Here is a 24,900-nt window from a genome sequence, read left to right on the forward strand (position 1 = left end):
AATTGAAGCAAAAATAAATCTTCCAAAAGATTTTTCAAATTGGTGTTACTTTACCGTCGGTCTTTTTGTTTGTTCGTAGAATGGTTTATTTTACCACGTGAGCACTTTATTGGGGTCACACCCTCTCTGCTGCTATTCATCCAAATATTTTATCAAGACCCACACGATATCTTGTTCTTGGATCATGTAAATTTTTTATTATAAATCCATGCAGAGTAGCTTGCGCTCATGAAAAGAAATTTCTGAATTTAATTATATCCTTGTCACCGCTGCACCAAGTTTTATGAATATTTCTCATTGTGTGTGTATCAACTCCATTAAACACAACTAAAATATTACAGTTATCGCTGATCACTTTAGGTATTTGTGTGTATTGTTGAGTAACGTAAATGACATCAGTGTTTTTATGTCTACCTCGAGAAAATATTCTAGCTGGGTTTGTTTGTTTATCTGTTTGTTTATCTAGCATCACATTGTCGTATATACAACCAAATTATTAATAAATCTGTCTATGGAATCTACTGATGGTGCTTCATTAATATCGGTTATAAACTTGATAACATCGTCATCCAGTAATCGCGCGTTTTCATTAAAATCCTTGAGCACATCATTATATTGTTGATCATCAACTGACGGGGCTACCAAATACAATTTATCCCACTTTAACCATCTCATTATAAGATTGAGTAACAACTGTGTCTTTCCACTTCCAGATGGTCCTATTATTATCATTCTGATGGAATTTGGTAACGCAGGATGGTGTTTGACAGGCTCTCGTTTTCTTGTCGCTGAGAAATCAATTATATCCATGCTATATAAAATATCTATGGATTTATATTGTGTGAAGTGCAGGACACATACCCCGATGGATACACTAACAACTATTACCACAAAATATAATAGATCAGCGGTTACGGGTAAGTGTACGCGGTGTGGTACAAAGAAGTTTAAATTTATTGCCGGTGATGATTCAGGGACAAAGTCAGCATTAAAAAAAAGCAACGAGAAGTTGATACTGCAACAAAATTAATAAAATTACCCGGGACTCTGTGGGCTAAATATCCAGGAGAAAAACATCTACCAGGATATAATTATTGCGGTCCTGGTAGTTGACTCGATATTAGGCTTGATAATCAGGATCAACCAAAACCAGCTGAGGAACCAATAAATGCTATTGATAAAAAGCATGCCATGCTCATGATGTTGCGTATAAAAGCAATGATCTACAACATAGGCATATTGCAGATGTGAAATTAATTCATGCGCTGAATTCTATAAAAAAATAAAAATATTAAAGAAAAATTAGCTAATTGGTTAGTAAGATCTGTGATGAAAGGTAAATTAGCACTTGGGGCTGGTAATATATAAAATGGAATCGATTTATTATTCTCGAAGAGGATACTGGAGAAGCAGAGCAGCAATTAGTAAACTTGCTGATGCAGCAGCGGTTAAACATTCTACTGCTAAAGCGTGGTTATCCAAACAGGCAATATGGCAAATTTACCTACCACCACCTAAGCAAGTTCACTTTGCACATTTCGATGTTAGTGTTCCATATAAGTTCATCAAGCTGATATTCTGTTTTTACCACATGATACTGTACATAGAAAAACGTACAAATACGCACTAACCGTTGTTGATGTTGCAAGTAGATATAAAGATGCAGAACCGCTATCAACGAAAACAGCATCTGAAGTAGCTGATGCTTTTAAACAAATTTATCAACAAGGACCATTACGATGGCCACAGCTGCTACAAGTTGATCCTGGCAAGGAATTTCTTGGTCCAGTATCATCATTGATGAAACAACATAATACTAAAATACAATGAGGACATACTGCAATTCATCGTGATCAGGCAATTGTTGAACGATTTAATCGAACACTCGCTGAACGGTTATTTGGATATCAATACATGAAGGAATTTATTCAGGATACAAGATCTCGTGAATGGGTTGCAACATTACCAAGTGTGATATCAGCGTTAAATAATGAGATCACTCGAACAACCAACATGAAACCTATTAACGCAATTACAAAAAAAAATATACCTACACAACAACGTGATCTTTCAGCACAGCCAGTGCTAGGTAATATCACTGTCAGGTATTTATACGAGCCCGGTGAACTCGAAGGTGGTAAAAAAAGAGTGACTGATCCTATCTGGAGTGTTACCACACATAAGATATCCACCATAACTAGATCCTCAGGTAGACCCGCAATCTACAGACTAGATTCAACTGCTCCTCAACGTGGATTTGTGCATGAACAATTACAAGTAATTCCCGAGGATACACAATTACCACCGCGATCACTTAACTAGCACCCCGACGTCGATTACACTCAAGACAGGTCAACATAGTATTTTTTTCGTGTGTGACCGCGACTGTTATCTTTTCTGTCTACGGTAAATTGTCTTGGATCATTTTTCAAATACTGCCATAACATTATACAATTACAACTTGCACAATAATTATTCTGTTGTTGTTTCAACGTGCTGATAAATTCGACGTCGAGATCAAAATCGCATTTATTTTTTTTTATCAGATTGCTTATAACCAGCTAGTTTTTTCTTATTATATCATTGTCAATATCATCATTGATCACTGATGAGTTCATGATGATTCGTCTCAGTTGAGATATTTTTCTAACTCGAGACACTGCAAGATAAACTAAGTTCGACCATTCGATGTGATCATCGACGATCCAAACAACTGTATCAGTAATAGTTAATCCCTGAGATGAATGAATCGTCATTGCGTATCCAAGCGTCCATGGGGATTTATCAGCACATAAAGCATCTTCAACAGATGCTTTACGTGCTGATATCAACTGTGATAATATCATTTAATACTAAATTCTGTTTCCTTGACTCTGTCAAGTGTCCTGGTATATCAACATCAATATTTTGTCATCGTGTATCTGCTGGTCGATAACATAACAGAACTGGCAATGCTGGATATTTTTCTTTATGCAATTGAAACAACCGCTGCTGAAGTGTATCATGAACTATCTTTCTACTTGCAACTATCAGATCATTTGGTCGCCACGTCTGCAGAAAGTCATTCATGGGTGTTTCTGAAATTATTCCATGCATTACTTCACACTGAATTTTATTCGGTTGTAGTCTGATTAATATTTTAAACTGTTTCAACACTGCATCAAGTGCTCTATGATCATCATTCATTTCTTCGTAATAATCAACAAAGTTCTTTCGCCATCCATGTGGAGATGGTCCAACAAACGGTGGTGGATGACCATGATCGCTGCACATTATCACAGCAGTATTTCTTGTTAATAACCAATCTAGAAATGTTTTTAATGTTTCTAATGGCACCGTGCATATTTCATCCCAAATGATGATCCTTGGAATGTATTTCTCACCCATCCTTAAAGATGTCCATGTATCACCCTTCCATCGGAAGAAGCTGTAACACAATCATATTTGAGTTTTGAAATAGTTCGATCGCTCGAGTGGTTTTACCAGAGCCACCTGGTCCGTTTAGATAAACTGTTTTATATCTAGCTATTGGATCGATGATATATTTGATCGCTGGTTTTTATAATAATCATCTTTGATTGTAACATCTGCTGATTCTGAATAATCAAGTATACTTTCTTTCTTTATTCTCCATGAACCCCATGGTGCATTATCGTCCGTAAAATCATCCAACAACGTTGCATATTTTTTATCGATGTAGAACAAATCTGTTGCAACCCTAACTGCGGTATCAGGAAAATTATTTATCATAGATAGCAAGTTTATGCTCACGTAGGCCAACATCGATGATCTTAAATGTGTATACTGAGGCGATTCTCCATCCATATAGCTTACACTTGTACCTAATCGTGTTTCATTTGATAAATAAACATCCTCGCGGTTTATAAATATATTTCTCTCTGCTGCATCAGCAACTATAAAATCGTATTCAGTATCATCCAGTATTAATCGTGCATGACGTTGTTTATGATCATATGCTCCACCTTGAGTAAAACTTTCCTATTATTTTTCTTCCAAGATCTTTTGCTGTTTTATCACTATTATTGAGTTTATTCTCGAGGATTCTAGGAGCTTCTTTGATAATATCATCGGGGGAAGCATCAGGACATTTTTCTTTAAATTCCCTAATGACCTCATCGAGACTGATATTTTCCCTCGGTGGTAACCAAACCTCGGTTTGTTTCTTATATGATATAATTGCCTCACTAACCACCAACGATACCAATATCGCACAATTGAGCATATATCGTAATAAAACTATTGGTGCCCTGCGTTTTTCTGAGAAATGTCTACCAAACCAAACATAACATATCATATGAAGATCCATAGCAAACTCAAATGATTCAACACAAGCAAATCCAGTTAGATCAAAATCCGGCAATGGTCCATTTATTGATACTCGTGTCATTTCATGTATTGGATGACCGAACCTTACAAAATAATTAGAGCAATCTCCGTATCCGAGAAAACTTCCTGGATAACACGCAACCATATCAACAGATATCATATCGTTGTAATTATATTTGGTGTTCCACAATCCGCCGTGGCCATACTCGACACAACTTGATTGTATATCCGAAAGAAATTCATTTCAGGTTGGTTTCCATGAGTTTTTTTCTCTAGCAACATGAGCTGCAACAGATGAAACAGTAAAACAGTTGCTGAGCAACTCATCAATATTTTCTGAATATCTTTGAGCAAGATTTTTCATTTCTTCATGGAGGGACTCTTTACGATATATTTCACCGTTAGGTCGCACAAATTGATCATATTTTTCATCATCTGAGCTCTAAAATAACCACACTGACACAGGATTGTTTTTACTTATTTTGTTTATAAAATCAAACATGTTATCATCATAAAATTTAACAATTCGATTTCGTGGAAATATTGTTACTGCGCTAGTCCATGCATGCGCGTTATGATCAATAATTTTGATCGAAGCTCCTTTTGATTTATACTTTGATTCATATAATATTTCTCCTGTTATCATTGCAACAGTTATTGGGAATTTTAATATTTTTCCTAACTCAGTGACATCTTTGATAGACGCACCGGTATCTTTAACTGTTTCGCCCCACTCGCTTATTATTTTACGTCTTTTATCTGTTAAACCGTTTCCACGGGCCGCATTTGTAAAATGTTCTATTACTCGCTCGGCTACACAGTTTATTTTTGAAAATTTCATTGGCGCTAGTTTATCAACGCTAGGTTTTTCATTTATCATATAGATTCCATAAATAACTGCTGTTACAGGATACGCTCACTCCTAATACGGTTTGTCAATACTAGTCAATAGACCTGGTATGGAATTTCTACTTAGTATGGCAGTTTTTTCACCCTTGTGTACAGCATCATATTTGTCACGGATAATCCAGTTATCTGTTTCTGCAAGTATGACAAATTTTATTCTGAAAAGATAACTTCTATCATTGAGCTGTTTAATAATAGCTGCTGCTCTTTTGTCATTCATCGTAGCATCGACACCTTTGTCATTGTGAATAATCCTGAACGTTGACCAGACATGAGATGCACCATCTGCGTGAAATTCCTTCTTGGCGTTGTGAATTTTTCCGATCAAACCTTTATTTTCCCAATCAACCAGATATCATATTGGCACGTCAGGAGATATCCTGCCAAGGTTGAATTTACTTGTTTTCCAAGACTTTATTCGGGATAATCTTTTAAACTCATCCATATTATATTTCAGACAAGTATTTAAATAAAAAGTATTACATATACAATGTCTCAATGCAAATGGTTGATGATCAGATCATTAACTCGTTGTAATAAACCCTGCAGAAAGGAATTCTGTGGACAACACATGCAAAACGTTCACCGTGGAAGCTTAGGACCAATACCATGTCTGCGATGTGGTGCTGGAGTACGAGAAAAAACACAGTTGTGTGCATGTTGTGGTGGTAAACGATACAGAGAGCTTAAAAGATATAATGACAAAAAAATAACGTCAATAATAACGCTATAAAATTCGTGGAGGATTATCTAAGTTTTCAGACAAATTACGATTTAAATAAATACTATTATTATATAAATGGAGCAAAATATGAACCACGAGTTTATAAAGCATCCTACAATAACAAACTATGAATCAAATATTGATGGTGTGATCAGAAATTGTCGATTGAAAAAACCAGTTGGTTATATTAATAATACTGGTTACCTATTGTTTGGTGCTGGGAAGAAAAATTATCTCTGTCATCGATTTGTGTATGAATGTCACAAGGGGTTGATCAAAGATGGTCTAGTGATCGATCATATTGATGGGAATCCTCAAAATAATAGTTTATCCAATCTTCAAACTGTTATACAGAGCGAGAACTCTGCACGAGGAGGGACTGGTAAATATGTCAGAACAATTGTAAGGAGGGTGATAAAATCCACAAACATAGAAACTGGCGAAGAAATTATATTTCAATCAATGTATTCAGCTGCGAAATACTTTGATATTAACTCGCGTGTGGTAAAATACGTCGCAGAAAATATAACCAAATCCACTCTTTCCAGTAAATATAAACATAAAATCATGTTCCAGTATTGTTAATGAGATAAACTATCATCACTACCTCGAATTACATTTATTAACTATTTTTTAATTATTTATTTTTTTTGTCAGAAATTCCCACTCGTATACTACTTACCTGAAGAAGGGGGATAACTCCATTGAGCATACTCATGTAATTGAGTTACTTCTCTTTGACCGTGTTCATGATCGTAAGTGGAAAATTGCTGTAATACATCTATTTCAAATTTGCGATGTATTTTTAACCATCTACATCGTAACTAATACTCGTAGAAAAGATATTTATGGTTTCTAACTTACAAACAGAAAAAATAACTGCAGTTACATTGTATAATAGTAGATCTGTTGCAGAGATACATTAATCATTTTGATGATGCAGAAAAACCCCAGAAAAATTCCCCAATTATGGGTTTTTCCGGGTTCCTCCATCATATATACTGGCCTTATAAGCTGTGTTTTTGCCTCTAAACTTGCTAGTGTGTGGTGGCAGACTAGGAGTTATGGGGTTTAATGTTGTGTTTTGCCTCTAAACTTGCTAGTGTGCAGTGGCAGACTAGGAGTTATGGGGTTGTACTGTCTTTATATGTATCCTTGAACTTGCTAGGCTGTGGTGGCAGACTAGGAGTTATGGGATTTATATGTATCCTCTAAACTTACTAGAATGCAATGGCAATCTAAGAGTTTATATGGGGATTTAATGCCCTTGAACTCATAGAATGCGGTGGCAAGCTACGAGTTCTGGGTTGTGCTGTCCTTAATTAAGATTTCATTCATTGTATATATTTCATGTCATTCATTGTATGTTTGTGCTGTCCTTAATTAAGATCATATGTTTCGTGTATCCTCTAAACTCGTAGAATGCAGTGGCAAGCTACGAGTTTAATGGGGATTGTCCTCACCAAACACACCCTTTTGGGCCTCTAGACCATTGTTTGACGGGTTAGGGGCTCTCATAGGGGGTAGTGTTTCGTGTGCCCATTGAACATTGGTAGAATGCGGTGGCAAGCTACGAGTTCTTTGTTGTAAATATGTAAATAGTATATGTTGTGCTGTGCCCGTTGAACTTTGGTAGAATGCGGTGGCAAGCTACGAGTTCTAGGTTGTACTGTCCTTGTATGTTGTATGTTGTGCTGTGCCTACTGAACTTGCTAAAAGACTCGAATAGAGGTTCATAGGGGATATTTTTTTTTTTTAAAATATATATATATATATATATATATATATATATATATATATATATATATATATATATATACTAAATAATGAACCATGAAAATATCAATGATGTAATTATTGCTATTAAAAAATTAGAAAAGGACAGTATTAATATATCTGATGAACTGAATCCTGAAAAGATTATTTCTGATTTTGAAATCTTACAAGAACGTAAAAATGATGATGGTTTTACACTGTTGTCTGAATACAAATTTATAAAACGAATTCAGGCAGCGATGATCCGGTCACTAGCTGCAGTAAAAGATGATCAGGTCAAGGACTTCGTTCCTCTCTCTGCCGCAATAGAAAAAATTAGATCAGAGTTATCCCACGAATATGAGGCAAAAAAAACAATTAGTACTCGTATAAGACAATTAAAGAAGATCATATTAGCGAGTAACCTTGTTACTGGTGAAACGATCCAAAATAACTTCGTTGGTGAAATGACTGAACACGTGTAATTTATTTATTTATTCTGAAATATTTTATTTTCTGAAATATTTTATATATTTATTCTGAAATATTTTATCAGAAATATTTTATTTCATCAGAAATATTTCTTTTATCAGAAATATTATATATTTTACAAGAAATATTATACATTTTATCATAAATATTTTATTTTATCATAAATATTTTATATATTTTATCAGAAATATTTTATTTTATCAGAAATATTATATATATTTATTCTGAAATACTTTATTTTATCTGAAATATTTCATATATTTATTCTGAAATATTTTATTTTATCTGAAATATTATATATATTTATTCTGAAATATTATATATTTATTCTGAAATATTTTATTTTATCAAAAATATTATATATTTATTCTGAAATATTTTATTTTATCAGAAATATTTTATTTTATCAAAAATATTATATATATTTATTCTGAAATATTATATTTTATCTGAAATATTATATATATTTATTCTGAAATATTATATATTTATTCTGAAATATTTTATTTTTTTGCAAAAACTAATCGAATTTGTTAATTTTGAGTACCCATTTACTAGTCAAAATTAACAAACTGATTGATTTGCATGATTTTGAGTACCAATTCTGAAGTATTCTGAAATACTTTATTTTATCTGAAATATTTCATATATTTATTCTGAAATATTTTATTTTATCTGAAATATTATATATATTTATTCTGAAATATTATATATTTATTCTGAAATATTTTATTTTATCAAAAATATTATATATTTATTCTGAAATATTTTATTTTATCAGAAATATTTTATTTTATCAAAAATATTATATATATTTATTCTGAAATATTATATATTTATTCTGAAATATTTTATTTTATCAGAAATATTTTATTTTATCAGAAATATTATATATTTATTCTGAAATATTTTAATTTTTTGCAAAAACTAATCGATTTTGTTAATTTTGAGTACCCATTTACTAGTCAAAATTAACAAACTGATTGATTTGCATGATTTTGAGTACCAATCATCATATATTTCTGATAAAATAAAAACATATTTCAGAATAATAATAAAATATTTCTACTAAAATAATAATAATAAAATATTTCTGATAAAATAAAAAATATTTCAGAATAATAATAAAATATTTTTTTGTAGTATTTTTTGCAAAACTGATCAATTTGCATGACTTTGAGTACCCATTTACTAGTCAAAATTAACAAACTGATTGATTTTATTAATTTTGAGTACCAATCACCATATCAATTTTAGAATAAAAAAAATATTTCACAATAATATGATATTTTTTGTAGTATTTTTTGCAAAACTGATCGATTTGCATGATTTTGAGTACCTAAATACCCATCAGAATTAGCAAACCGATCGATTTACATGATTTTGAGTACCTAAATACCCATCAGAATTAACAAACTGATCGATTTACACGATTTTGAGTATCAACCACCATATCAATTTCAGAATAAATATAATATTTCTAATAAATATAAAATATTTCAGAATAAATATAAAATATTTCAGAATAAATACAATATTTCTGAAAAATCTACGATAAAGTCTTACGACAATCATGCGATAAAAGTCTTACAATAAAGATCTATGATTTCACATACAGATTGACAATCAATTCCTCCCCACGCAGGTCAATTAATCGTCCCATGTGGTCAGTTAGTATTTTAAAATTTATTTGTGTTAACATATTATTATGACACCGCAGATAAACAGGATTAGTTGGTTCTTGCATGATCAAAACCCCAGGGGGAACTTGTGGTATGAACGTGTATAAAATATATCCTTGTTGAGCCTGATTTGATCTTCCGAGATCTATTTGATAGCTACCATCAATCACATCACAAACTAGATTAACCACGACTGTTGAAGTTATATTAACAATTCCCGGAGATACGTGTCTACCGCCGCCGTGTGGATCATTATTATATCTGAGAACAAGTGGAGGTGGGGCTATTTTTCTCCATGCATTGAGTATTTCAGGAAAGTTTTTCATGATAAGATCATTGATAGATTTTTTTAATTCGCCTGTGGAAAATCCTGGCAATATGAATGTTGGTATATCCGCGTCAGTTATCTTATAATGATCAGTAAATAATTTTTTAACTGTTATACGAGGTTCAGCATTATAAATAACACTGCTACCAGTAAATGCAGACTGTCTTGGAGTGTTGACAGTAAGTGATAAAGTAATAATTTTATTAATATAATATAATGGTTTAAATGTTGTATTGTTTCTATAATCTGTTGTCTTGTATTTTCTGAATAAAGATGTGTTATATCAAGAAATAAATTTCGTAGATTACCGAATACACATTCATACTCGGACTTAATTGTACTGGAAAATAAACCAATAAATCCTTCATTGACAAACGCTTTTTTATTACTAACATAGTACATATCATTTCCTACCATCATAGGAAGTTGTGTGCCATCAGGTGCAGTAAATACAGTTCTAACACCACCTATATAGTAATTTGTTAGAGCCCATGGGTGTTTGCTTTGATATTCTGGAGTTATTATAAACTTTGTTTTATCTGTGATAAAATCATTTAACCTCGGTTCTGGTGGTCCTTCATGCACTGGGGGGAAATCCGGCCAACCTAGTACGGATCTTATCATGGACTGATAAATATCAACAGCATAATCAGGAGAATGTATCTCAACCGTAGAAGATAGCGTCGGCTCATGAACATTAATCAATATTTTTTATTCTTTTCCTGTTATTGATTTTATTCTACATTGAAATTCCTCATTGATCTCTTCAATCTCGTAACTGCCAGTTGGTATTCCAACAATGACCCAGTCAGGTGTTCCATCGGGTTTGTTCCTGTTAGCAAATACAAGCGAATTATTTGCTGGTGTACCATTAAATTATTTTGATCTGATATTTGGCCAGCTGTAATATACCCGTAATTGAGCCAGTGCTATTTCATTTGCGTGAATTGCAGTTGGAAAATTGATACTAAATTCAGGATTAATCGAGCTTAGCGAGATCATCGTGGTCTTGTGCGGGGTTGTGTTTGTCACGATCTGCTGCAGTAATTCCGTCATTATTAATACTCGTACCTTCAACAGCACTGTTATATATTTTAATCATTTCTGAAAACTCGAAATCAGATATAATTCCATCACTGAGACTCACTGATAACAACGAAGAGAACTTCGAGTATGCAACCGTCGCTGTATGTAATTTTATCATGTAATCGGAAAATTTTTCATTCGTGAAAGTACATACTTTTTTTGCAATGATATTAAACACACCTGCAATCGTTGTTGTAGCCGAAATACAAATGGTTACAGCTACTGGTGCCATCATTGTTATTGTTGATAATATCACACCGGTTCCAGCAACAATCGCGGATACTGAATAAACGATTACGTCAACGATAACTAGTCGTCGATATTTTTTTACTTTTACCGTGTATTGTTCGACTCGATCTTTTAACGCTGCCTGCCATTCACGCGCTTGATTATACCTATATTGAGATGCATCGCCGATTGAGGTACTCGTTATATTTTATGCAGTAACCAATTGAGGTGTTTCAGCTACAAATTCCAAACACCACCAGTAAGATGTTGCAGTTAATTTCTTATCAGCTGCTTCCAAAATAAATATTTCTTCAGTTCCGCTATTTAATATAACAGATACAACCCCAGAAAACTTATCAGTTGAATGACGCCATGGATAAGTTGTAAATATTTCAAATTTTGCAGCACTGAACACAGATAGCCTGTACACGCCAGTGACTGTTGCGGTGTATTTGATAGTTTTATTTTGCTGCGACCATGTTGCAAATCCCGATGATACAGTGTATACAATGTTGGTAATATGTCCGGGAGTTATTCCGGCTGGAATTTTAATCAAATTGGTTTTATTAACGATCTCAGGAATCCCCGCTACAATGTTTTGCTGTGTTTGTTTGATCGTGTCAATGTTCGTCTTGATATCAACGAGTTTTATGTCAATGGCATGCAGAGTGCCGAAGAATTTATCTATGGATTCATTGGTTTTTTGATGGTTTCTGCGAAATCTTGGAAAAGCACCCACGTGAACGTCATACTCGGCCCGCAACGTGGATAATTTACCATCTACAGTGTTGTAGTTGACGTCAACGTACTTTTTTGTTGCTGCATCTTCGTCAGATGTTGGATCTCTTAAAACTACTATCTTATTTCCATTCATGCTGAGTTCACCCGTCACTGTGTCACTGGTATTTTTTATGCGATTAGCAACACTTGCTGTAATTTGATCTCTGATGGTTGTAAACGATATACTTGAATCCCTGATTTTGCCGCTGTCAGTAAACACAGGGATATTATCCGTAACTGCACCGAGTACTCGTCGAACTATATCATTCCATCTGATGTTGCTCATTTTTAGTTTACCATATCAATCCTGAAAAATAACAACCTCATCTGGGTCAACTCCAGCCAGGTTCATGATATCAGCGAGTTCAACTTTAGTCGCGTACTTTGACAGATCAATGTCGCCGGACTTTGTCTTAACGCGTGAAGATCTTCTTCCATAAATATCAACCTTTATATTTTAAGATCTGTTTAAAATGAATCGGTTGCTTGTATAATCATGCACGACTTTATGTGGTGGTTTGGATGATTTTGATATAGCATTAAGTACATTAATTGCCTCACGGCCACATTTTGGCAGATCTGTCATTGTTTGTGTGGGTAGCGTTGAATACCAAACTTGCGTGTGAAGTGGTGCAACATACTTGATAAATTCAACAGGTGGAGCTAACCCGTATGAATCAAAATAAATGATTCCATGTGGATCAACCACGTATGATACCCAATGAGTACCAGGTCCTGAATTCGAGTCGAGATTAATAATACCTGTTTCAACACTGTTTTGTTGTTTCATTAATTGATCTCGCATAAAAACACCTCTAAAGTTTTTTATTTTTAATCGTTTAGCAGCATCAAGTAAATTAAAATTTGATGCTGGAGCGTCTAACGTGGAAGCCTCAGACCTCTTCCCCAACGAGATCCCGGTAATCTTAGACCACGTCCCTTTTTTTTGTATCCCTTTCCTGTTGCTTTCTTTAGAGCCATTCCAGCAGCTGTTCCAACAGCACCTAAGGGGCCCCGAGTGGCCGAGTGCTCTAAAGCGCTCTACGTTACGGATCACTGCCATCTCACCTCTGTCTGCGGCGGTTCGAGTCTAAGATTCAGCCAATGTGGGTATGTGAGAAAGCTTGCCAGTAGCTTCTCGAGGGTCGGTGGTTCTTTCCGGGGTTTTCCCGGGTTCTTCCTCCACCATTAATACTGGCCGCCATGTATAGCCTATCGTGTGCTGAAAAATGGCGTTAAACCCCACAACAACAACAACAACAACAGCACCTAATGTGGCTGCTTTTGCTATGGTTGGAGCAGCAGCAGCTATTAACACTGGATCAGCCACAAGAAGTTGAAATATACCACCTGTTTTAACCATGTCCTTGATGGCGCTCAGAGAAAGATGGAATTGAACTCCGGTTTTTGATTCTAGGGCTCTACTGAAATTATTAATCTGATTATTTGTCAATGATAATTTGTTTGGACCACGACCAATCTTATCTCGTTTTAGTGATATTTTAGTTCCGCATTTGTTGGCATTTTTTGACTGAAGCTTTTTGACCTGACCGGGGGTCGGGGCAACATTAACATGACTATACGACATTTTTATATAAATATATTTTTCTAAATAACATGATTAAAGATTTTCCACTGGTGCATCAATGACTCTCATTCGACCACTACCACCTTCAAGTAACATCGCTTTATCGCTGAGTATGACCGCGATTGCACTGTAGGTGCCGCAAATAAGGGGTGGACCAGCTATATCAGGAGGAGGGTCAGTAACACGAGCTCGATAGTGTATATCAACGACAGATTGTTTGGATAAATCAAGATGTTCCAGTGAAAAATAATAAATTGGATACAATGTTGTAAAATCTAACTGTGATATTTGCAGCCCAGTATCCACGTTTTGATCACGTCCCATGAATGACATCAAACGATGATATACACGCGCTACATGATTTTGATCAAAATTTAGTTGTATATTCTCTACTGGTTCTTGTTGTCCGTTTATCTGCAAGGAAACTTCATTAACTCCAAGTTTGTCAAATATCATATGTGAACATTCTTGATTATTCATCCGAGCATTATCTTGCAGTGCAATAAAAATATGCCGTGGTGCAGAAACACCTTGTTGTGATGCTATATGCCATGTAAATAAACCATTAATAGAACTTTGAGCAGCATCTGTGGTTACTGTCAACCATGATAACAATGATTTACCGCCTTGATCCATAAAAGAGAGTAATTTTTGTTCTTCAGCAACAGATGGAATCATTACTGGCATCCACAATGAAAGCTTCGTTATATTTACTTTATCAGCATCAGCAACACCAACATCTCGCCAGATTGCATCATTATCATCACCTTTTCTTGCGAGCACAACTGTGTGTTTAGCTCCAAAGATGACCTTTCTAACATTTCTGCAAAATCCAAAGATGTGAGATAATGGAATCGCACATGAGAAACTTCTATTATCTCGTGACAATGCTGCTCGGCGTGTTGCAAACCCTAAGTTGTAAGTCGCATTAACACTTCCTATAACATCAAAAGCAGCACCTGGTCTGGCTGCATGTTCAAAATCAACCGGTTGTGGATCAACTGCAGTATCTCGTGGTATCCGCATTTTAATATACTGAACATGATCAGCGTTGTTGGTAATATCTTTAGCAAACATCACTGTTGGACCAGCTGATCTTGTGTAATCATCAGAATATCTCGCTAGGCCAATTATTGTTGTAGCAACATCAACATCATTCCGAATTGATTCAATATTTTTTCCATCAATCATGTATGTGGTGCTACTAAACAGTGCCATAATCCCATTGTTGACAAAACCAACTCGGTCATTGATGCCGTAGTTAGTATCATCCGCCTTTACAAGTTTACCTTCTACTTCAATAAATGCCTCAGCGGGCAAGAAATATCTACTTGTATCCTGAACCTGTAATTCGATTCTCCCCCACTGATTTGGTTGTCTTGCATCATAGGAATAAAACTGATAATCACGTACCGATTCATCTTTGAGGATTGGTTCATCCATTTTAAAAGCTGAGTCGGATATACGTTTAAACATTTTTATTATAATTACTATTTTTCCAAATGGTGATCTAAATTATCATCGATGAAGAGCGCTTCCTGCTATTAAATTTGCTGTTATATTTCTTTCTGCTTCTTCAGATAATTCCGCTAGTTTTTGATTTGCAGCCTGATTTATTATTTTACTGACATTTGCTGGCATCATTTCAGTACTTGGTAATTTTACTGGTTGTGATCTTCGTCACATTAATCATGCTAGTCTATCTTTGATCGCCGAGAACACCTTACCAGCAACATTGACAATTGCACCAGGAACTTTTTCACAAACAATATCAATAGCTTTCATCGATAATTGTTTTGCAACAGGTGCTACTTTTGGAGCTATCCTTGTGAATAATCCCTGTACAACATCACCAAGCCCATCTCCGTAAATTGCTTCATAGATTGGTAATTGTGAGTTTACCACTCTGACCAATACGGATTTACGATGATTATTGTGATCTATCATCTTATTTTATTTACCATTTATCTAACAACTAGTCATCAACAAGTTCATCGATAAGTTCTCGGTAAACGCCGATATCCATAATACCACCTTGAAATAATCGCCAACAAATATCAGCTGCTTCATTAATTATTTCTGGTGAATTATTTCCGGCATGTTTTCCTCCTATGAAAACTTCTAACTATGACACATCATTGAGGATATTATCAGGACAAACAAAATTATTTTCTCCTGATGTAGTCAGAAAACCACTTCCTACAATGCTCAGAGGATCATCATCATCCTCCCCTGCCAACATCCGTTCTCTTTCTTCTTTAAACTCCTCAATTGGTTCCCTCAATATAGTATTTCGTCAGGTGTATAATCGCTGCAGGGGTGAAGGTTTTTGCTGTGGTGGAGGAAGTTGATATGAAGGTTCCTGCTGGAAGAGTTGTTCTTGTACTAGTTGTTTTATTTTCTCTCTATAAAGTCATTTTACTTCTTCATGAAAATTTTTATATTCTAAATCATCATATCTAGCTTGTCTTTTGTTTCTATATACATGATATATCCATTTAATAAGATTATCATCACTTACTTTTTCATGACGGGGTTTTAAAATACTAGATTTATTAAATATACTAATTAATATTTTTTCAGGTATTTTTTCTCTTTTAGTATTTCTAATATCTTCGACAAACCCTTCCTTAAATTCTTGCAATCAATTCTACGTTTTCTTTTATTGGTTTGAGTCCAGGTGTATGTTCTTTTCTCACGTCAGCAACTTTAGTATGAAGTTTTCCAATACCTTCAAGTATTTCTTCACCAACGGGTGGAGGCTGAGCCGCAGCTATATCAGTTGGAAGATCTCGTAAAATCTTCTTTGTTTAGTTCTTCTTTCTATTTTTTCAGTTTGTTCTGCTGTTTGTTTTGATACCGGAAGAAGATCTTCTTTGATGACAGTTGTAACTTTCTCAGTAGCTGCAGTGACGGGTTTAAACAGTTTTTTAGTGTCCTCTTCGTACTCAACTTGTGCTTGTTGTTGTGCTCGTAAGTTTTCTCTGAATGAGTCTCTGACAGGAAGAAATTTTTTGATTGCTTCTCATCGTTCTTGAGCTATCCTTGCAGTATGAGATTCCGGATGTACCATTATTTTAACATAACATAATGATTTAATTATAGCAGCAGAGAGAGTGCGACCTCAATAAAGTGCTCACGTGGTAAAATAAACCATTCTACGAACAAAAAAAAAGACAGCAACGGTAAAGTAACACCAATTTGAGAAATCTTTTGGAAGATTTATTTTTGCTTCAATTTGTGTTGATGCTTTTTTTTAAATCTGTCGACGCTTTTTATTTTTTCTTTGCTCATAGAATGGTTTATTTTTGATTTTTCGACGCTTTTCGACCATTGGTCTGATCACCCTCTCTGCTGCTGTTTGAGCCCCATCCCTGTTGTGCCCATGGGCAAGGCATGAGTTTGAGCCCCATTCCTGTTGTGCCCATGGACAAGGCATGAGTTTAAGCCCAATCACTTTTGTGCCCATGGGCAAGGCATGAGTTTGAGCCCCATCCCTGTTTGCCCATGGGCAAGGAATGAGTTTGAGCCCCATCCCTGTTGTGCCCTTGATCAAGGTATGAGTCTGAGCCCCATCCCTGTTGTGCTCATGGGCAAGGCATGAGTGTCACATTTGCCTGCCCGCGATTATGTAAGTCAGGAACAAAGGAATGGGTTAGCACCATGAGTATGTTGACCCTGCACTGTTGTGGCAATTCGCATTTGTACAAGAGCCACTCCGTTAGGTGATAAAACTCGCATGTAGACGTTAGAAGCTTTGTTCTAAGAACAAAGGACCCTTGATGCTGTTGTAAATCTCCCCACTTTGACAGATGGCCTGAGGCTCGTCTGTTAATCTGGACCGACTGGGGTAGAATTGATATCCAATCAGAACTGAGGAAGGGTGAGGCCATCAATTGCAAACCAGAATTTAACAGTCATTTGGGCTGGGAACGAATTAGTCATTGTGAAGCATCGTGCTGACAAGTTGTAGCAACAACTCCGGGAGCCACTCGTGATTTGGCGGGAAAAACCTTCGTACATTCAAGGACAGAAAGCTTCTTAAAGGTCAGTGAGTTATTTTATTTGCTCGATTGTTGCAGAATGTTATGGCATTGTAATTGTAATTATGTGCAGTATGTATATTTACTAACTAGAATCGTTAGTACGTAGAATTACCTTTGCATTGTTTAATTTAGATGCGTACTTGAGAAATGAGCTATGATTATGTAGATTGCTCACTCGTCAGAACTAATATTGTAATTTGCTGTTTAGTTACTTCGTGGTAAACTATTTTATTTATTTATGTGATAATCTAGATCTTGCAATTGTTGAATTAAATTGTAACTTTGGAAATGGTTGCAGTGTGTAAATTTAAATAATATGGATATCTGAATATTTGTGTACACTTGTGGGAGTGTAATGTACAGAAAGGTGTCAGATTGTTGTGATATTGCTGAGAATAATGAGATTAAGAATATATATATATATATATATATATTGATGTGACGCAATTTAGTGATTTCTGTATGATAAGTAGGATACCGCTCTTATTGCAACGTTGCTTCTAAAAGAACGTGTGGGTTTTTCTATGTGCACAAATGCGTGACCAAAGATGTAGATAGCCTTGATCTGATGATTGATTGATTGTTGATGTAGTGTGAGGCGAGATGGCTAACACAAATGCTAACGTCCTTGTGTTTTTCGTACGAAGCTTTTGGGGACAGATAGACCGGGTAGTCAAGTCCCGAGTCTCAGAGAGACAGGATGGAACAAGGCAGTATGCCGAGAACAAGCCTACTTGCTGGAGAAAGAGAGAGAGAAGGAGGAGGAGAAAAGGAGACAAAAGGGGAAAAGGATAGGAAGAATCTGAGTACGGAAAACGCTGGAAGGAGGAAAGGAATTGGCGGAGTAAACACAGGTGAGTAGAAACCAAGTACAGGGGAAAGCCATCTCACACTATAATCACGTGATGAAATAGGTTGTTACATGGTCGAGAGGGAGAAGATTGGTTGAGAAATTAATATCGTTTAATTTGTATTAAACTGTTATTCTTTTGAATTTCACCTTTGTGTTCTTAATAATTTAATTGTCGGTATTGCTAACGGGGGGCTCAGAGCTTTACCTCTCTCTATCACTAATTTCACTTCCTACAAAACGAGCCAGGGTGGGAATTCCATAGTAATTCAAATAAATATTGGGAGCATCCCACCCCAATGCATAACAGTGGGTCACATAGAACTTCACAATGAGTTTAAGCCCCATCCCTGTTGTGCACATTGACAAGGCATGAGTTTGAGCTCCATCCCTGTTGTGCCCATGGGAAAGACACTTAATCTTGGCTAATCCAAAATCAAGCAAATCTTACCAGCAAATGGGTATAAACATCTGCTGGAATGAACCATTTGATGGACTGATGTCCAAATCAGAAATCTAATACTTTTAATACAGATCCTAGAAAGAAAGTTACAAGAAAATATCTAAAGGAATGAATGTCACAATTTATTAAATATACAAACAATAAAAACCTTTATTTAATGCAAAAAAGGTTAAAATGAATTTCCTTTCATAATTTAGTAGCATGATTATCAGAGCAATTTTGCAAACTATAAAAAAGGTGAAAAATGTTTTATTATTAATCAACTTGCTTAGATATGCATAATAATTATATAAAAAATAAATGTAGTAAAATAACGGTGTGGCTGGACAAATCCACAATGCTGTATTTTCTGTTTTATATTATGCACTCTCACCACTGTACATATATCAACACATATATTAAGCTTTTACATGTATATGTATGCATGCTTCTTTTACATAAATGCTTTCAGTTTCATTCATCTTTGTTATAAAGACATATACAGTACTATTTCATTGCATCCATAAACCTGACTGTGACTTTTTGTCAATGAGTTTTTTTCTTATATTTATTCTGAAGTAAAAGTATGACCTTTTATCAATAACTTTTTCTTGTGACTTTCTTTCCATTCCCTTTAATACAATGGTAACTATGATATGGTCTGTCCCTGTAAATCCCTATAGACCCCCTCAGAAAAGTGGTGTAACAGGAATGTAATAGAGGATATGAAAGATTACTGTAATGCATAGACTCTTCAACATACCTTGTAGTCAAAGTTAAGAAATTCATTCAGTACCATCTCGTATGTCGTCGTACTCAGCGTCGGATCTTCTCGAGGCAAATAAGGAGCTAGGGCCTGGAAAATTGTGATGAAGTCCAATCATAGATCATTATAATTTTAAACTATCTTCTATGTTTATTCTAATTTAAGCACTTTCATTTAATTTAAACTCTTTCTGTTTGAACTTGTGAAAATGCTCATTAATACAGGTGCTCAAAAATTAAAAACCTTTAGCAAAACCAAACAAGTAAATAAAGAAAAATGTACTGTGCAATCTATTTCTAAAATGTTTTAAAGAACCATTTAGCAGGTCTTTTTACTGTTATTGTCTTAAAGAATGGATGATTTTCCAACTGAATATGGCTGCATTACTTGGTGAACAATACCTCCAGCTGATTTACCAATAATGTGGACAAAAATGATGTGCAAACAAGAAGGATGCTCATGAACATAACATTCAGTGAGTAACAATATATTAAGAAACACCATTTCAAGTTTTTAAGAGAACAGTTTCATAAATTCTACAAAAAGATACTTCCCAACTTATAGGCCTTTTGTAGCCATAAAATGGGGGTGGGGGTGTTTCAACATATATTTGAGTGCACCTAGAAGTGAGTATATATGGTACCCAGTTACCCTCTGGTCATGGATAAAAACAACCAGATCAGTGAGAATGATATTATTCCATTTTTTAAATATACAAGATATGAATTATCTTATATTTATAAGTACTGAAATATGAATATAAAAGTGATTTGCTTGATATCTTTAACGTACAAAACAGTTTTGGGGCCCCAAGTAGCCAAGTGGTCTAAAGTGCTCACCGTTTTGGATCATTACCATAACACCTGTGTCTACATGGGTTCGAGTCTTGGATTCAGCCAAAGTGGGTATGTAAGAAAGCATGCCAGTAGCTTCTCATGGGTTGATGGTTCTTTCCGGGGTTTTCCCGGGTTTGCCATGTACAGCTTATCTTCTGTTGAAAAATGGCATCAAACCCTACAACAACAACAACAACAACCAAACAGTTTTAACATAGGATTGGTTCATATAACCTTAACCAATACTTAGACTGACCAGAAGGACATTTTTTCAGTAAATTATGTTTCTTTAAAATTACTAATCAGATCATATTAACATTTGAAAATTGCTCTCTGCTCTCCACACTATAAGATCTAAATTATTTCTCTTGCAAGGCTGTTGTGACAAGAGCTGTTGTGACAGGGCTGTTGTGACAAGAGCTGTGAAAAAGACAGTCCAGGCTGAGAAGGAGCAGTTGTGAATGTGCTTGTTTGAAGAGATTTGGTTCGGCCATAATATTCCTGGGTAGATCAAGAAGATCATGGACCTAGGACTTGTCCCATTGAACAGCAGCTATCAAAATTTTTCTTTTGACTCCTTTTCTTCTGTATATTTGGTACTAATACTGGGTCCGGGTAGGAAGGTAAGCAAATGTCCATAACCCCTGCCAGTTGATTGACAGTGCATCCACAGCCCAAGCTTTTGGTCCAGAACCCATGAGACCAAGGTGGCCTATTTGTGGTTCCATCTTGTTGCAGTTGGCAACACTGAATGAAGAAATTCCAAACCAGCAAGCATAAGTCGGGCAATCTGGTTTCCCCTATTTGAGGAGGCTAGCCAAAACTATGGAGTTGTCCAGCATAATTAGGACTGACTTCTCACACAATCAGGCATGATTAAAAGTCTGGAAAATGGCACCACTGAGCTAGCAAAGCCATTTGTAACAGGCTCATATAAAGGCAGTCTAGAGGGATCAAAATGCAACACTAAATAACACGAGAAGTTGCCAGAACTTTCTCACCATCCATGAGGGAGATGTATAAGATTGAGATTGGTTATTACCTTTATAATCAGTTGGACGAAGCACTGGGATGGGTGAAGTTTGAAGTTATCCCAATTCACAAGAAATGATTCAAAAAGGACAAAACACTGCTTTTGAGCTTGTGAAGAATAGAACTTACATTTTTCAGGAAGAGATTAAAAATATATGCCACCATTGCCTTAGATGAATTCGATCAGAAGAGGGTGACACTGTAATCCATAATTTGGAAAAGATATTTAGACTGAATTGAGGGACTCGAAATTGGTAAACTTTATCATGGAATGCAAACCAAAGAAACTTTTGTGATGCTAGGTGAATAAGAACACGAAAGTAGGCATGAGTTCGAGACTGATGGCATACTCGTCTCTTCAGATGTAAACAAGTACAGATCATGCCGTCTCTATCTTGACTTATGGTATACTCGTCTCTTCAGATGTAAACAAGTACAGATCATGCCATCTCCATCTTGAACCTTTGCAGAAGAATGACTCTGTATAAGTGACTGAAGGCTATAACCAACCTCCTTAATTCCTTAAATTATCACCCAAATGGAGTCATCCTCAAAGCCATAACATAATGGGTTTCTTTTCATGTTTTTTAAAAGCATCATGGAGTGCAAACGTGCATCACAATGTATCAAGTTGAGATTGGCGAGGCAACTGAAGCATTTGCCACTGAATGGTGACCTGCTCTGTTAAGGACCCAAGCAATTCAGGTCATAGTCTTCAAGAAGTGTGTTGGCTAGCCAAATTTACTTGCAACAGAAATTGCCATGGATGCCAAATCCGATATCCAAGAATGCAATAGTATTCCAAAGTTGTTTCAATGTGGCAAAAATTATTTAATATTTTTAAAACCATTTTATAAAAAGTGGGAGAAGTCATGTTAACCAGAGCTGCATTTGTATCTAGTGGAGTTCAGTACAATAGGCAGTGAAATGTATCTTGTACCAGGCTGTTCATGGTCAGCTTTAAATTTGGGATAAAGGACTCCCTGCCAATGGAGTGAATTATCAATTTAATTTTTTCCCTCAAGAACAATTTCAATATACATTGATAGTATTATGACCAAAGACTTTTATCTGCAATGATGTCAATTGCATGGTGCAGTGGTAGCATTCTGACCTGTCATGCATGAGAACTGTATACAAACTCCACAAAAAACTTGTTTTTAGTTTATTTTGTTTAATTTCCAAGTATGTGCATTCTTATCTTAAATTAGGAAAGAGAATTATATTACTACTCATATTTTCCATACAAATTTACGCAAAACATACCTGAACATAAATCATATAAAGCTTAAATTATGGCAAGAAATCTGCTACTTTAATGGTATAAACTTTAGCTAGCCAACACATCTGAGCATAAAAATGAAAATTTGTTCTGAATGACTAACGGATGTATTTAATGTTGTGGAGGGAAAACTTTAGTATTTTCACCCATTTAATGAAATATACCTGTTTACTCACTTGACACAGGCAAATATGTGCAAACACCAACATCAATGCCAATGCCACATTTGCAGACAATTAAGGTCAGTCATATTTTTATTTTATTTTCTAGTCATATTTTTGCTAGAGTGTTAAAATACACTGCACATCTACTTTGCCTTATGGAGGCCATTTTAATTCACCATTCCTAGAGGTGCAAGGAAAATGAGCTAAAGTCAAATAAAATCTTTAAAATCTGAACCTTCATTACTATGGAGAACAGTTGTTTGATAATTATAAAGTTTAAGCAAAGAATACAGGGAAATTTTTCAACAATTTTCAAGTTTTTTTTTTAAATTTAGAAAATTAACATTTAAAATGCAGAAAACATTCAAACTATCTGTATCTTATTAATTACAATTTTGAGAAAGAAAGGTTGAAAAAACATTTATATTACCCCTGCCTGTTCCTGGGTTTGTTAAAAAAAAATGTAGAAATTATTTGTCCATGCACTTTATACCTTCAGCTGACACTTCTGCTGAAACCTTAAGGCCTCAAGGTCCCAGAAGTCCTTGCTCTTGCCAGAAATCTTGACACACAGTCGTGCAGCTTTATCATACTCCTCTTCTTCAAACAGAGTGTTTAAATACTGCTTACCAATTTCCTGTGTGAGAATAAATACAAGAGTACCAAGTGAGGCACATAGTGTTTAAATACTGCTTACCAATTTCCCGTGGGAGAATAAATACAAGAGTACCAAGTGAGGCACATAGTGTTTAAATACTGCTTACCAATTTCCTGTGGGAGAATAAATACAAGAGTACCAAGTGAGGCATATAGTGTTTAAATACTGCTTACCAATTTCCTGTGGGAGAATAAATACAAGAGTACCAAGTGAGGCACATAGTGTTTAAATACTGCTTACCAATTTCCTGTGGGAGAATGAATACAAGAGTACCAAGTGAGGCACATAGTGTTTAAATACTGCTTACCAATTTCCTGTGGGAGAATAAATACAAGAGTACCAAGTGAGGCACATAGTGTTTAAATATGGCTTACCAATTTCCTGTGGGAGAATAAATACAAGAGTACCAAGTGAGGCACATAGTGCTGATCAAACTATGACTGGTGACGTATATTAAATAAATATTGATTTAGCAACAAAGGAACACATTTAAATGCCTTTCACTTAATTTTGTTTGTTTAATGTTTCATGACATGAAAACAAATTAAACACATTTAAATGGCTTCCATTTAATTTTGTATTTTTAGCATTTTCTGACATAATAAGAATTGAAACACATAAATGCCTTCCGTTTAATTTTGTTTACTTAGCATTTCATGCCATAAAAACAAAGGAAACTAATTTAAATGCCTTCCATTTGATTTTGTTTGCTTGGTGTTTCACGACATAGCAACCAAGTAGGTTATTTTGTGATAAGGCAACTGGAAAAAAGCATCTTGCCTGAAGAAACACCATTGTAGCCATCTTAGGCTGGCCCATTTACAGTCAGCACCATTTCAACCAAGCATTCTAACCACTGAGTCACTTAGATTCATGTGTGCAATTCAATCATGCATGCAAAGAATTTA

At 35.1% G+C, this 24,900-nt stretch overlaps 1 protein-coding gene across 4 annotated transcripts in view; it reads right to left on the reverse strand.

Moving 5' to 3' along the window:
• Positions 1-24,900, reverse strand: part of LOC149779341 (vacuolar protein sorting-associated protein 41 homolog) — a 248,459-nt gene that overhangs the window by 104,437 nt on the left and 119,122 nt on the right. For all 4 annotated transcript variants that reach the window (XM_089939958.1, XM_089939957.1, XM_089939960.1 and 1 more), the window contains 2 exons: positions 23,828-23,971; positions 20,018-20,110 (listed from right to left, as the gene is read on the reverse strand). In XM_089939958.1, the coding sequence (XP_089796084.1) occupies positions 20,018-20,110; positions 23,828-23,971 (237 nt within the window). The remainder of the gene's footprint in view (positions 1-20,017; positions 20,111-23,827; positions 23,972-24,900) is intronic.

The sequence above is a fragment of the Sinohyriopsis cumingii genome, chromosome 17 (assembly GCF_028554795.1).
Source record: "Sinohyriopsis cumingii isolate HCF-2022 chromosome 17, ASM2855479v2, whole genome shotgun sequence".
Classification (NCBI taxonomy): Eukaryota; Metazoa; Mollusca; class Bivalvia; order Unionida; family Unionidae; genus Sinohyriopsis; species Sinohyriopsis cumingii.